The sequence below is a fragment of the Arachis ipaensis genome, chromosome B09, assembly GCF_000816755.2.
Source record: "Arachis ipaensis cultivar K30076 chromosome B09, Araip1.1, whole genome shotgun sequence".
In the NCBI taxonomy this organism is placed as follows: domain Eukaryota; kingdom Viridiplantae; phylum Streptophyta; class Magnoliopsida; order Fabales; family Fabaceae; genus Arachis; species Arachis ipaensis.
In genome coordinates this window covers 142,069,233-142,082,704 of record NC_029793.2, presented here as the reverse complement: position 1 = coordinate 142,082,704, position 13,472 = coordinate 142,069,233, and the positions used below count along the sequence as shown (strand labels likewise).

Here is a 13,472-nt window from a genome sequence, read left to right as displayed (position 1 = left end):
TAACTGTTTTTACTATGATAACAGACTAACAATAAGTAAATAAATTTATTAATAAATTTTTTAATCTTATTTTTTATTAAACAAAATGAATATATTTATAACTATTAACCTATTATTAAATAATAGTTTATTTATTTTTGTTTTTATGCTACACATATAATTTTAATTAATGCTATATAAATATATATTTATATACAATAAATACAATAAAAATTACAACTTATAATTCAAATGACATATTCATTTTATATTTATTTAGAAATCGTAGATTTAACTCTCACTCTTAACTTTAAAAAAATTAATTTTTTCTTACTTTATAAAACATTAAAACTCTTTATACAATTAATGCATTATAATTAAACTCCAAAATAAGTATTTAAAAGAGAAAATTATCAAAAAAGAAAAAGAAAATGTGAATAGTAAAATGACCAAAGAACCCCTGAAGTATTTGATTGACCCCTCACTCTTTGTCCATTGTAAAGTTTAGTTGAAGAGTGAAGTGATGTGGACCCCATTACTGGACCTTTGCTTTGCTGGCTTCAAACCCCTCTCTTTTTATGCCCTCTTCTCTCTTTCTCTCATTTCTTCAGAAAAAATAGGATTTCACTTCCTCCAATCTCAAAAGTCTTAATCTTTTTCTCTTTCTATTTAAAAAGAGAAGAGAAAAATCCAATCTTTTTTTATTTTCATGCACCTCTTATTGCACAACAATTTCATCATCTTCATATACCATTCCACCACTCATCTTTGATGGATCCATATAGATTGAGATAGATCTAATGCTCTTAACACACCCTTGATTACCCTTTTTCTTCTTTCTAGATCCTTCTTGTTCTTCTTCTGTGGCGGCTAATACCTTTCAATCATTAGTCAAAATTACTGGGTGAGATCTCTCTTTCCAAATTCCAATTTTTTTCTCTTAACTCCTGCTTTGTAGATATGTTATGGTTTTTCCTAAATATGCTTTGTGCTTGTTGAAAAAGTTAACTTTGTTGCCATTTTTGGATAAGATGGATACTAATTATCCGTGTGAACTTCAGGGGTACCTACGATTTTCCAAGGAACTTACTTATCTTAGAAAAACTGGGTTTTGAACATTTGGAAGAAAAACAGAACAGAAAAGAAAAATTTCTAACCGCCTTTTGTTGAGTTGAACTTTTCCATCCTTAGCGGCTGCACATGGTTGTAATTTTTGTTTGATTGTGTTGTTCATTTCCTATAAAGTGGTAATAAGCCTCTTGTAGGAGTTATATTTTGGAGTTGGAACTTGGAACATTATTGATTTAGTTTTATGTGTTTATTGATGTTGTTGTTGTGGTTTGTAGTGGAGCATCATCATTGTGGTGTGATTGGTGGAGAGTGTAGGACTGTTGTTACTTCAGTGGATGAAAGATCTTGGGGTGGAGTTGTTCTTGGGGAGGTTGATAGATGTGGAAATCCTCGAAGGTTGTTTGGTGAGATGAGGGATGTTATCGGAGTTGATGAGCTTTCTGAGGGCCTGCTTTCGGCCGAGTTCGGAAGGATACACGCGTGGAGGTGCTGATGCTGGAGGCAGACAGGATGGACTATTGTGGTACAAAGACTTGGGGCAGCAGTCGAATGGTGAATTTTCGATGGCGGTAGTACAAGCCAATAACCTGCTGGAGGATCAGAGTCAGCTTGAATCAGGAACTTTGAGCTCCAATGAGTCTGGCCCTTATGGTACCTTTGTTGGCGTCTATGATGGTCATGGAGGGCCCGAGACATCACGATTTATCAATAATCACCTGTTTCACCATCTCAAGAGTAAGATACTACATTAGTCGTGCATTTTCTTGTTAGTTTCATATATTTTCCTTGGCATTCCAATTTGAAGCATGTTCTAAGTTGTAACTAACATTTGTTTTCGAACTTAGCGACTAGCATACAGTGGGATTGCCTTAGGAAGATTAAAAATAGATGTGTTCTGCTGCTTGTTTTTCATATGTGAGAGATAAGATTTTTGCTACTTGTCTACAAAATTGCCTTGTTTATACCTATTTATCTGCATATTTGCCTTTTATGGATTCATCTGCACTGAAATTTTACTCTCTACATGATAATTGATCCAAATATTATGTTCTTATTTAAATTTCAGGATTTACAGCAGAGCAACAATCGATGTCACCAGATGTAATTCGCAAGGCATTCCAGGCAACAGAAGAGGGATTTGTGTCACTTGTTGCCAGACAGTGGCCATTGAACCCACAAATAGCAGCTGTCGGTTCATGCTGTCTAGTTGGTGTTATTTGTAATGGAACCCTTTATGTAGCGAATCTTGGTGATTCCCGGGCTGTTTTGGGAAGAGTAGTCAAGGCAACTGGTGAGGTTTTGGCCATGCAGTTATCATCAGAACACAATGCATCTATAGAGTCTGTAAGACAGGAGCTGCAATCTTTGCACCCCGATGATTCGAATATCGTTGTTTTAAAGCATAATGTATGGCGCGTGAAGGGCCTCATTCAAGTAAGTCACTTGTATTTCATAATATTCATTTTCCTGTTGCTAAAGCAAGTTTATATATATAGCCTTTTCTAGCCGAAACATAACGCCTTGTCGGATATTTCATTTCTATTCTCGATGCTACCTCTTAGCTTGTCATGTCTTGTTATTATTTATCATGCCGAACAAAACTGGAAATATTGTTGTCTGTTGAATTGGACTACATCATAACTTCTAAAGCTATTCACCTTGCAGGTTTCGAGATCTATTGGTGATGTATATTTGAAAAAGGCTGAGTTCAATAGAGAACCTCTATATGCTAAGTTTCGACTCCGTGATCCAATCAAGAGGCCAATTCTGAGCTCAGAACCATCAATATCTGTGCATCAATTGCTTCCACAAGATCAGTTTGTGATATTCGCATCGGATGGTCTCTGGGAGCACCTTAGCAATCAGGAAGCAGTTGATATAGTTCAAAATAATCCCCGCAATGTAAGACTACATGTTCAGATTCTACCATTTAGTGTCATACCATTGTTAGTAAGACTAAAGGGAAAAATTCATATGCAGTTGTTTTTATGTGAAGTTGATAATTGAGAATTGTTAAATGATAATTTAGTCAAACATGTCAAATCATCTAACAGATCTCAACTATCAACTTTATATAAAAATAACTATATGTGAGCTTCCGCCAAGACTAAAATGGATGCATTTTTATGGCTATTTAAGACTGAATTTTTTGTTTGATTAGATATTTCAAGTTCCTCAAGAATCTTGAGTTCCTTATTTCAGGGAATTGCAAGGAGGCTGGTCAAAACTGCGCTACAAGAAGCAGCAAAGAAAAGAGAAATGAGATATTCGGACTTAAAGAAGATCGACCGTGGAGTTCGCCGGCATTTCCACGACGATATCACCGTGATTGTTGTCTACCTGGATTCGAATCTCGCTAGTAGGGCAAGCGCCGGCAAGTTTCCTAGTGTTTCTATCAGAGGGGGTGGAATTAACTTGCCCCCTAACACACTGGCACCTTGTACTACACCAACAGAGAATGGTGGTGCCTGAACTAAGAAGAAGAAGTTGCATCCATCTTTTTTATCTTCTTTCTTTGTTGTGTGAATACCAACCAGTTTATCTTGAAATAGCAATGAGAGGAGCAGCACTTCAATTCTTTTGAATGTGAACTGTAACTTGGTAGAAAACTAATATACACTCATGTTTAGGTTCTCTCTCAAAACCAAAAAGGGCAGAAGAGATTTGATAATGATGATGACCATTGTATGTAAGAGTTTCATTTTGTCAAATGTTGTTAAGTCCAGTAATGCTTTCATTTTAGCTATAGATAATTGTTTCAGGTCCTAGATATGATATGATATATATATATATATAGAGAGAGAGAGATGAAAATCACCATGTAAATATCAAGCATGTTTTCATGGTCAAATGACTATCTTACACTCCTCAAGGAATTGCATCTATTTCAAACTACTATTTTATATATAGTCAAAGATATAGGAATACCTGTTAATAATTATAATAACATAAAACTATAAAAAAAAACAGGTAAATGAGGTCCATTTAGTTTGTTGGGCTAGTCTGTTTAAAACTATAAAAATGAGTTCATTGTTAAAAAAAAATACAAATTTAAGTTTTTTTTTTTTTTATTTTTAAAAATGCTTGGCTGTTTAAAAGTAACAACTTTTTCTAAAAGCTAAATCTATATGATAAAATCTTAATTTTAAATTAAATTGATCAAATGGATTTGACCAATTTCTGATGGGGCCTAATAAATAAGAAGGTTATGAACTAAGTTAGCATTGATTACATTTAATCCTAGCCCTTGGCATTTGGCAAAAGCCCAAAGGGCTCTCACCCTCTATCTTATTATTATTATTATTGGAAATTGTTATCTTGGTTTGTGGGAAAGCCTTCCGATTGTTTGGTTTAGTTAGCATTGAATTAAATGAAATAAAAATAACTACTGGCCATTAAGGAAAGAAAACAGATTCACCCCAATTTAAATATGGATAAAAGAACATGAAGTTGTTATTATTAGAAGAGAGAAAAAAATAATATGGAATGTTTTTTTTTTTTTTTTTTTCAATTAAAAATGATAATTTTAGTTATTTTTACATGTCCTTATCTTTTATCCTATCTAAATACAAAACATAAATATATAAAAAAAAGTTCTATTTCTATCTCTATTATCTTAACCCTAAAACCAAACATATCTTATAATGTATCAAATCTAAGATCACACCTGAAAAAACTAGTGACAAAATCTAGTGGCAATGGCATAAGGCATATAGTGGGGCAGGAAAGGAGGTAAATTTGTGACAGTTCTGACACTGGCATTATCTACTTACTACTAACTACTCAACCCAAACAGAATTTAGTTTATGATTAAATATACAATTATTCTCTCATTATATGATTAGAAGACAAAGACTACCTTAATTAAAAAAAAAAAAAATCAAGATAGAGTGAGAGAGACACAGACACCATTTACGGACAAAACCATCCTGTGGTTAAGTGGAAAATGACTTTTTTTTAATGTGTTTGACTCCTCTTTTTACTCACAAGTCACAACCTCTTCCTCCATCTTCATCCAAACAATTTTTTTTCCCACTATTCTTTTTAAGATAAGTTTTCTTAACATTTTTAATATGATATTAACCTTTTTATTACTACTCCAAAATTGATCTCTAATAATTTATATGGTAATCTAACATTTAAAATAATAATTTATCTAAATTCAATATACATCCAAAAAATATTGTGTGTTAGAGAAAGATAAGCTAATGTAATTTTAATAAGCTAATTTCTCAGTCCAACTAATCAAGTGTATCCAACAATATTATTTCAGTCTAACTTCACCCTTGTTTTTAATCTCTCTGTGCTTCTGATGCTTTTAAACCCCCAGATCTTTATTAGTATTTATTGTTTAGAAACTTAAAAAATAATTTTACTATTTTTATATCATTTTAATTTTTAACTTACACCTTTTCTTTTCTCCCCTTCATTCATTTAGTATCCAAATATTGCTCTTTTAATTCTAAAGCTTAAATTGTCGCTTTTTACATAAAAAAAATTGATAAAATCTAACTAAAATAAGAATTAATCATAAAAAAAATTCACAATTTTTTCTCTTTTCAAGGATTACATTATTTCATTGATAAGCTAAGTCACTAATATCTAATAAACTCTCATTTTACTATTTTTTTGTGTGTATTTTCCTTTTGCTTTTCTTGTTGTTCCTTGTAGCTCCATGCTATTGTTGTTAATGTTAACAAGTAAGAAGAAGAAGTGAAATAGCTGCTGAAAAAACTGGAGAGATAGATAGATGAAAAGGGTTGTAAGTTGTAACTATCTGCATTATTTTTTTTTTTTGCTTTTTTAATTGTTTGGCATGAACAAAAAGAGGAATGTAATGGTTTTATTGTCACACGTTAAACTAGGCAAAAGAAAAGAAAAAAGCACTTTTTTTTGTTTCTTTGAACTTGCTCCTTTTCTTTCTCCTTCTCCTTCTTCATATCTGGGAAAGCTCTCTCCTTTTCTCTGTCAGAGAAAACAACACCACATTTCATAAAGCAAAAACCTTTCTCCCTCCATCTTCCAAAAGTAGTGTTCTAAGAAAACACTTCAAACACCCCCCATCTTCTTTTTTCACATTAAGAGAGAGAGAATGGGGTGTGTAGCATCAAAACTAGAGGAAGAAGAAGAAGTGGTGTCCATGTGTAGAGAGAGAAAGAAGCAGTTAAAGTTAGCAGTGGACAAAAGATATGAACTTGCTGAGGCACATTGCAAGTACTTTCATTCTCTCTATGCTGTTGCTGCTTCCATTAAACTCTTTGTTGCACGCCATTCTTCTCCTTCTTCACCTTTCCTCATAACTTTCCCTCCTTCTTCTCCTCCTCCTCCTCCTCCTCCCTCTCAGAATGTGATAACCAACCCCATGTTCCTTCAACAGACTCCATCAGAGACAAAGCATGTTGAAGCCATTGCTGCTTCACCACCTTGTGGCTCATGCAATACTTCTTGTTCTGAGGAAGAGAGGGAGGACAAGGTTGAAGAAGAAGAAGCTCAATGTAAGAGAGAACAAGTGCAAGATGAACAACAGCAGCAGCAACAAGAACAAGAACAAGAACAGCAGCCATGTGAGTACTACTACATGCACATGCCTATGCCTATGTCTATGCCTATGGCAGCTTCAATGCCATCACCACAGAGGGATTTTGGGTGGGATTTCTTCAACCCTTTTGATGTTATGAGAACCAATGAGGTTATCAGTGGATACCGGGGGAACTCAGATGATGATTTGAGGGTGGTGAGGGAGGAGGAAGGGATTCCAGAATTAGAAGAAGAAGTACTAGAAAGAGAAGAAGAGGAAGAAGGAGAAGAGGAGGTTGTTGATGTGAGCAAGGTGGTGGTGAATGTTTTTGAAGAGAAGAAGAATAAGAAAAAGAAGAAGAGGAATAGTGCACGTGAGGAGCACGTGGTGAGTGAGAGTGTGAAGGGTGTGGATGAAGGTGAGCAGAGAGGGCTTGCTGTTCTTGAGACAGAAGGTGAAGGGAGAGAACTTCTTGAGGCTTTGAAGGACATTGAAGATCATTTTGTGAGGGCTTATGATTCTGGAAAGGATCTAACAAAGATGCTTGAGGCTAATAGGATTCCACTTCATTCTAGTTTGGATGAAATAAAAGGTGCCTCCTTCTCTTCACTGTGTCTTCTTTCTGTTATCTCAGAAAAATTTATGTGATTTGTTTATAGGAATATTTACAAAATACTGGGGTATGATTTATAGGGTATGATTTGTGCACTTTAGTTGCTTATTTCATCTCTATGATTCTTGAAAATGATACATTGATGCACTTTTTATGATCCTCTTTCACTTGCACTTCACTGTTATTTATGCCTTGAGAAAGTTTAAACAACATGTGATGTTAATGCAGAAAGTTCGACCAAACTTATTCAGGCAATAACATGGAAGTCCATGTCATCTAGGCCATCCTCATGCAAGAGTCTTGTGGTTTCGGATACGAAAAATTCATCAACTTGGGTGGAATATAAGAATGATCTCTTTGATGATTATGGTGGAATGGATTCAGGAAGTCATTTATTAACCTTAGGAAGGTTATATGAATGGGAAAAGAAGTTGTTTGAGGAGGTTAAGGTATGGTACTACTTCTGCTTGAAGTTATACTTTCTGTTTTACAATGATGATATCGCTTATAGTTGAATCATCTGCATTATTTATCATGTTCTGCTTCCTCAGAAGCATACTTAGAAAGGTGATGAAAACATATCCACAATAATTACTAGTTGGAATATTATAGCTTGTGTTAATATTTTGTGATCGATACTTTGGAATATGTAATAGATTTTACAATCCTGCTTCCTGGCCTTGTTTTCCTCTTTTGTCCCATCTTGCATTCGAGTTGACACCGAGAAATTTTCATTAGGCTGGAGATAACATCAGGAAAAATTATGAGAAAAAGTGTGCACAGTTGAGAAACAAAAATGTTAAAGGAGATGATGAAACTAGTATGGACAAAACGAAAGCTGCTGCGAAAGATCTATATGCTGGTATCTTGGTTGCAATACGTCGTGCAGAATCGATCTCAAAAAGAATTCAGAAAATGAGAGATGAAGAGTTACAGCCTCAAATTGTTGAACTATTGAAAGGGTGAGATAATATATACTACTGGAAACTAATGGACTCAACAATTTTGAGACTGGTTGGTTTCTTATTTTCCGTTTTCCTAATGCAATGTATGCAGTTTGACACAATCGTGGAAAGTTATGTTGGAATCCCATGAAACTCAGAAGATGATTCTTTCTGAAGTGAAGTCTTTCACATGTCCCACATTCGGGAAATTCTGCAATCAATCTCACCGGTTGGCGACTCTTCAGCTCGAAACACAGCTTCAAAACTGGCGAATGTGTTTTAGAGAGTACACTGCTGCTCAAAAGGCATATGTTGAAGCTCTTCACAGTTGGCTGAGCAAGTTTATAGTCCCAGAAGTTGAATTCTACTCGAGAAGCAAAGATGTACCCATGCCATATCATCAAGCCAATGGGCCACCACTACTTGTGATATGCAGCAATTGGTTAAATTCCCTGCAAAAGTTACCCGACAAAATGGTATCGCTTGCATTGAAAAGCGTGGCGAAGGATGTGAGAGCTCTTTGGCATCAGCAGGGTGAAGAGTTGCAGCAGAAAAGGAAAGTAGATAGCCTAGCCAAAGACTTGGAAAGAAGGTCGTTAAGTTTGCATAAAGATTCAAAGATGAAGTTGCTTGAGTTGCAAGTAATGGACCCGAAACCAGAGGCGGGAAGTAATCATGATCAAGATCAAGAAGAAAGCTTGATGGAGAAGAATGATGATCAGTTGGAGACACTGAGAAGAAAACTGGAGGTAGAGAAAGAGAAGCATCAAAGTTGCATGCAAGAAACACAAAGGATAACACTACGTGGATTGCAATCTGGATTCTCTTTGGTGTTTGAATCCCTAACCGAGTTCTCCAAAGCATCACAGAGAATGTACAATGAGCTTGTTGCTTGCAGTGAAAATGGTGACAAGGTTGGGAACATTGGGTATATAGAGGGTGATGGCTGCAATGCTGAAAATTGCAACAAAAATGGACAATAACTGCATTAGATTAGTGAGTAGTGAGGTTGAGATATATTTGTGTTGTAATGGTTTATGTAATTATGATACTATTATTTGTGTGGTGTTTGTGTCGAAGCAGCTCGCTGAGACATCAATTTTATTATTTAAGGTATTAGTTGGCACTTGGCATTTTTTTCTAGTTTAAATATTTGTATTATATTGTTCCCGTATTCACCATTAGAAGGTAAGAGATCAAGAAAATGCAGATTGTATGGGATTAAAAGGGTGGATATCTTTGAAATCTGTAGTAGCCAAGGTAGCATAGAAGCTCAAGTATAAAATATTATGAATAGTAGTGTTCTCCAGGAACCATATTTTTGCCATCTTTTTAAGTTACTAATCCAATTTCGCACCATCTACAAAGCTAACTTTCCTTTTGTTTGCTTGGGCCATTATAACATATTTTTGCTCATTTCTTTGATTGTTCATAAAAGATTAAAAGGTAATATTTAACGCTCCTTTCTGCCTAGAAAAACACTTCATACGTGAGGCATTATTGGAAACCAAATAATACATTTCAATTTCAAAAGATTATGTAAATACCAACACAAATTTTCAACCCACACCCAAACAAAATATGCCCCATATATATAAGTTTGCAAAATGCTTATTAAACAATAAAGAAATCAATATGGAATTGCAAAATGCTTACTAAACAATAATGATCATACATCTCCCTCCATCCAATATAAGTTTCATGGTTGCTAATTGCCAAGATAAGCAGCTACATTCTATTCAAAGTTTTGTACATATTCAATGATTTCACATCCTAAGGGGAGGGAAAAAGATTAAAGAAAAAAACTTTGGGTATGATCATGCTGCAAGCAAATAAATAATTACAATTTCACATTTTAATACATGGTCATGTGTTTTTCTATCTCTACCTTAGGTACAGAGAAACCAAGAATTGAGAAATAATTATGATTTCACTAACAACAGCAGCAGGGGAGTGAATGCCCATAAATGGGACAATATCTACCTGCAACCAGTTCTCTACAGCCGATCCTACTACTGCACCAGCTATGAGCCCTCCTATGGTAATAACTGTAGCCTTCCCTGCAAAAAATAGATAAGAACAATGTAAAAAAGAGCAAATTGAGAATTCAAAGAATAGTGGTTATGATAATCCATAAGAATTAAACAGAGTTGGAAGAAAGAGGCAAAAGGTCTGACAGGATCACCCACAGCTAGAAGCAACCATTTGTCATTTGTCAAGGTGATCACCTTTTTCAACTACATTAACTGCCACATTTATTTGATAGTTCTAACTTCTAAGTCCTCCAGAGACAACCATTTTCATTGGCATAATCTTCATGTTTAGTAAATAATGCCCTCCTCATGTGACATACTCTAAACAGGAGTAACCAACATTAAGATTAGCAGCACCAAAATTACAATCTTTTTCCTGTAAACCCAGTCTCTTTTACATTCAATACTGGAAAGCTGGAAGAACATATAAAATGAAGTCAAAACAATAGGTTGGTCTCATTCTTCGGATAAGGTCTGATGTAATAGCCACACTAACATGGCAGTTATTGATTGTGTATTCCAGGACTCATTACAATGCAAGAGGAAGTTCAGCACAGAAGGTGCTTTTATGGATAACTATAAGCTTAACTTATAACTTTCTCTAAATATTTTATCACGGATGATTATATTATGTAAAAAATAGTTGCATTAGGTCAGAAAGTAACCTAGACAACAAGCAGAACAAAATCCTACATCAAAAAACTGTTTTCAGAAAATCCAAGAGATGGAGTTAATTCATAGCCCTCATTGGTTTCATCTGCATATCAGTCTTCATTTTACAGTTTAAACAAAGTAAAGAAGGTAATAAAACTCAGAATTTTTCCTTTCCTCTTGTTTTCCCACACATTTTGGCCTTCCAACATTCAAGTCAATAGGAAATACTTATGAAACAGAAATTATTTTGCAATGTAACAACCTGACAATCAGTCTCCTTACCTAACTTAACATTCTTTTTGGTCATGAAGTACAGAGAAGCTCCAAAGCTACCAGCCAAGATAAGTCCAGGAACATCAGCCCCAGCATAACCAGCAGAGGGTGTAGAAGTCCCGTTGATATAGGTTAAACCCATCAATGCACCATATACTCCAGCTTGTAAGCCTAAATCACTAGTGGAAGGTGACACAATTGAAACAGGGGAATTCTTCATGGTGGATTGCAACCATTGAGGCATTGATCCCACAGCTGGGGACTTAACACGTTTGACATCAGCATAGCGAACACTGCTGTTCACTACTTTTCCTGCTCGCCGCTGGCTTAGGCTCTGCATAAGCAACATGTCATACGCGGCCTCAACCTAGAAAAAGAAAATCCCACCAAATGCATCGATAAGGGAGTACACTTCATCTAGATTCATAAGAGAGTAAACCATAACCGAAAAAGCGAGATATTAACAAATTCGATGCCAACCCGCGGCATAACAACACAAAAGTACTGACCTTATAATAAAAAAAAAAAAAATCAAAGGCAAACAGAATAGTGCATGGCTTCATGTTCATATAAACTGTAAGATGGAGTAATCCCCATCATTCCTTTAGGCCTCTTATTACACACATAACCCAAACACAGAGATTACAACGTGGAAAAAGAACGCCACAAAATAAAAATCACATTCATTTATGATATAGCTGCATAGAGACATTGTGTACTGATACTTCACATACATGTATTCAACCAAATTATTGAACTAACTCAACTATTAATCATTGGGCAATTGATTAACCATATAAATCAGCTGAATTATTCACATAAATTACACACTACCTAACTTAAAGAGTAAAGTTCCCTAATCCCTAGTAAATCTAAAATCAGTTAAAGCCGTTAACCACTCATCCATCCAATTTTTTAACTCCCTTATCATGACAACATAATCTAACGCAATTTAAACCACTGCAAGCAAATTCAGACCTATAAACCAAAATCTATAGTTTTCTAATATATACCACACAATAGGAGGTGATTATTAAAATGCGAATGAGAATCACCGAATAACCGTTTCGAATTATCCTAAACTCGCGAGAAAATTAAAAACAATCAAATAAATCGAAGAAAGAAGAAGAAGAGAACCTGCTTGATAGTTTCGTGGTCGCCCTTGCAGGAAGCGACGATGGAGTTCTTGGCGCGGAGTATGTCCTCGAAGGAAGCTCCCTCCGACACTCCGAGCAGCTTCAGCGCGCTCTCCACCGACATCTCGAACGGCGCCGACGAGTCGTCCGCTCTCGACCCGGCCTGCACCGGCGCCACCGTCCTCGCCGGCCGCGCTAGCCTCCTCCAGTACCTCGTCTGCAGGGGAGCGGCGCCACGCCATGGTTCGGTGACGATCGGCTTTCCGAGTGGAACTCCGTCGAGTCGGCGAACCGGATGTCCGGGGAAGGATGAACCGGATGAGAGGCGGTCGGGCCGGACGGAAAGTGTGGCAGCCATTTATTTTTATTTTATTTTAATTTTATTTTTGTGAAAGAAATTGAATTGAGAGTGTGAGGCTTTAACTTAATCTGAGTGAGAAAGAAAGAGAAGAAGAAAAAAAAAAAAAGAGGTGAAGTGTTGAAAACTTGAAATAGTTTTAAGTTTAACGGAGACGGAACGGAAGCATGTAGCGCCACATTTGGTTTGTTTGTGACCGTTGATGCTAATTAATATCTTCGTCATCATTATCGTCTTATTAAACGTTAACGCAAGTGGCGTCTTGTCTGTTATATCCACTTCTTTTGCTTCTACGTTACATGAATTTTGGTGTGTAGGAATATTGGCTTGTTTTTGTTTTGATGAATTTTTGGTTTTATATATATGTCATGGAAAAAGACTTTTAAGACGAGTGCTTCTACGGAAGAGAGCTCTACTATGAGGCGGACTTGGTGCAAAGGAGTACTAAGAAGGTTAAGGATCGGGAAGGGATAGATTTGAATGAGAGTGGGGACTATGGATACTACCATGGAGGAGCCAAATGGATCAACAAAAAACAGGTCAGTCTCGTACAAGGACTCGCTTTTATCTTCTCTGGGTATGATGGTCAGAAGTATCCCAAGAGAGGAGTAAACCCTTCGATCTGTGTCCGGTGATTCCTGTGTTTAAGGATGAATTTGACGAATGGTGTAAGACTGTAAGTCATGGAAGACGGTTTTAATGATGAAACTCCTTGAAAAGAGAGTAGGTCTTGCATTCATGGAGTAACGTTTTCATAGGGATTGGGTGAATAACGATACGATAAAAGCCACATACATATGGATCGTGACTATTTTTTGGTGCACTTTTTAAAAGAAAAGGATTATTCTCATACTCTCTTTAGAGGTCTATGAATAATTGTTATGTATTATCTA

The 13,472-nt window shown here is 35.8% G+C and overlaps 3 protein-coding genes across 8 annotated transcripts; 2 read left to right on the top strand and 1 right to left on the bottom strand.

Annotated features, from left to right (window-relative positions):
• On the top strand, positions 567 to 3,870 carry LOC107618215 (probable protein phosphatase 2C 60). Of its 2 annotated transcripts, none has more exons than XM_016320213.2 (5): positions 567 to 883; positions 1,326 to 1,785; positions 2,117 to 2,484; positions 2,716 to 2,952; positions 3,253 to 3,870. In XM_016320213.2, the coding sequence occupies exons 2-5, from the start codon at positions 1,467 to 1,469 to the stop codon at positions 3,520 to 3,522; spliced, it is 1,194 nt and encodes a 397-aa protein (XP_016175699.1). In that variant the 5' UTR covers positions 567 to 883; positions 1,326 to 1,466; the 3' UTR covers positions 3,523 to 3,870. The 2 variants fall into 2 exon arrangements, with proteins under 2 accessions (XP_016175699.1, XP_016175700.1); XM_016320214.2 differs by having other exon boundaries at positions 570 to 883; positions 1,319 to 1,785.
• On the top strand, positions 5,610 to 9,421 carry LOC107619782. The gene is made up of 4 exons (XM_016322068.2): positions 5,610 to 7,160; positions 7,410 to 7,630; positions 7,920 to 8,143; positions 8,238 to 9,421. The coding sequence occupies exons 1-4, from the start codon at positions 6,143 to 6,145 to the stop codon at positions 9,106 to 9,108; spliced, it is 2,334 nt and encodes a 777-aa protein (XP_016177554.1). The 5' UTR covers positions 5,610 to 6,142; the 3' UTR covers positions 9,109 to 9,421.
• Positions 9,792 to 12,758, bottom strand: LOC107619134 (protein CHAPERONE-LIKE PROTEIN OF POR1, chloroplastic). 5 transcript variants are annotated; one of them, XR_001615517.2, is made up of 4 exons: positions 12,223 to 12,720; positions 11,095 to 11,452; positions 10,354 to 10,479; positions 9,812 to 10,185 (listed from the first exon to the last, which is right to left on the bottom strand). XR_001615517.2 is itself a non-coding variant. In XM_021110970.1 (3 exons), the coding sequence occupies exons 1-3, from the start codon at positions 12,577 to 12,579 to the stop codon at positions 10,010 to 10,012; spliced, it is 858 nt and encodes a 285-aa protein (XP_020966629.1). In that variant the 5' UTR covers positions 12,580 to 12,758; the 3' UTR covers positions 9,792 to 10,009. The 5 variants fall into 5 exon arrangements, 2 of the variants coding, with proteins under 2 accessions (XP_020966629.1, XP_016176845.1); XR_001615516.2 differs by having other exon boundaries at positions 9,916 to 10,185; positions 10,315 to 10,572; XR_001615515.2 differs by having other exon boundaries at positions 9,916 to 10,185; positions 10,315 to 10,479.

Coding starts and splice junctions, on each gene's coding strand:
- LOC107618215 (XM_016320213.2), top strand. CDS start 1,467: ATGTTATCGGAGTTGATGAGCTTTCTGAGGGCCTGCTTTCGGCCGAGT. Junction 2,485..2,715: donor GCGTGAAGGGCCTCATTCAA/GTAAGTCACTTG, acceptor TTCACCTTGCAG/GTTTCGAGATCTATTGGTGA. Junction 2,953..3,252: donor TTCAAAATAATCCCCGCAAT/GTAAGACTACAT, acceptor TCCTTATTTCAG/GGAATTGCAAGGAGGCTGGT.
- LOC107619782 (XM_016322068.2), top strand. CDS start 6,143: ATGGGGTGTGTAGCATCAAAACTAGAGGAAGAAGAAGAAGTGGTGTCC. Junction 7,161..7,409: donor TAGTTTGGATGAAATAAAAG/GTGCCTCCTTCT, acceptor ATGTTAATGCAG/AAAGTTCGACCAAACTTATT. Junction 7,631..7,919: donor AGTTGTTTGAGGAGGTTAAG/GTATGGTACTAC, acceptor AATTTTCATTAG/GCTGGAGATAACATCAGGAA.
- LOC107619134 (XM_016321359.2), bottom strand. CDS start 12,579: ATGGCTGCCACACTTTCCGTCCGGCCCGACCGCCTCTCATCCGGTTCA. Junction 11,453..12,222: donor ACCACGAAACTATCAAGCAG/GTTCTCTTCTTC, acceptor TTCTTTTTCTAG/GTTGAGGCCGCGTATGACAT. Junction 10,186..11,094: donor CAAAAAGAATGTTAAGTTAG/GTAAGGAGACTG, acceptor TATTTTTTGCAG/GGAAGGCTACAGTTATTACC.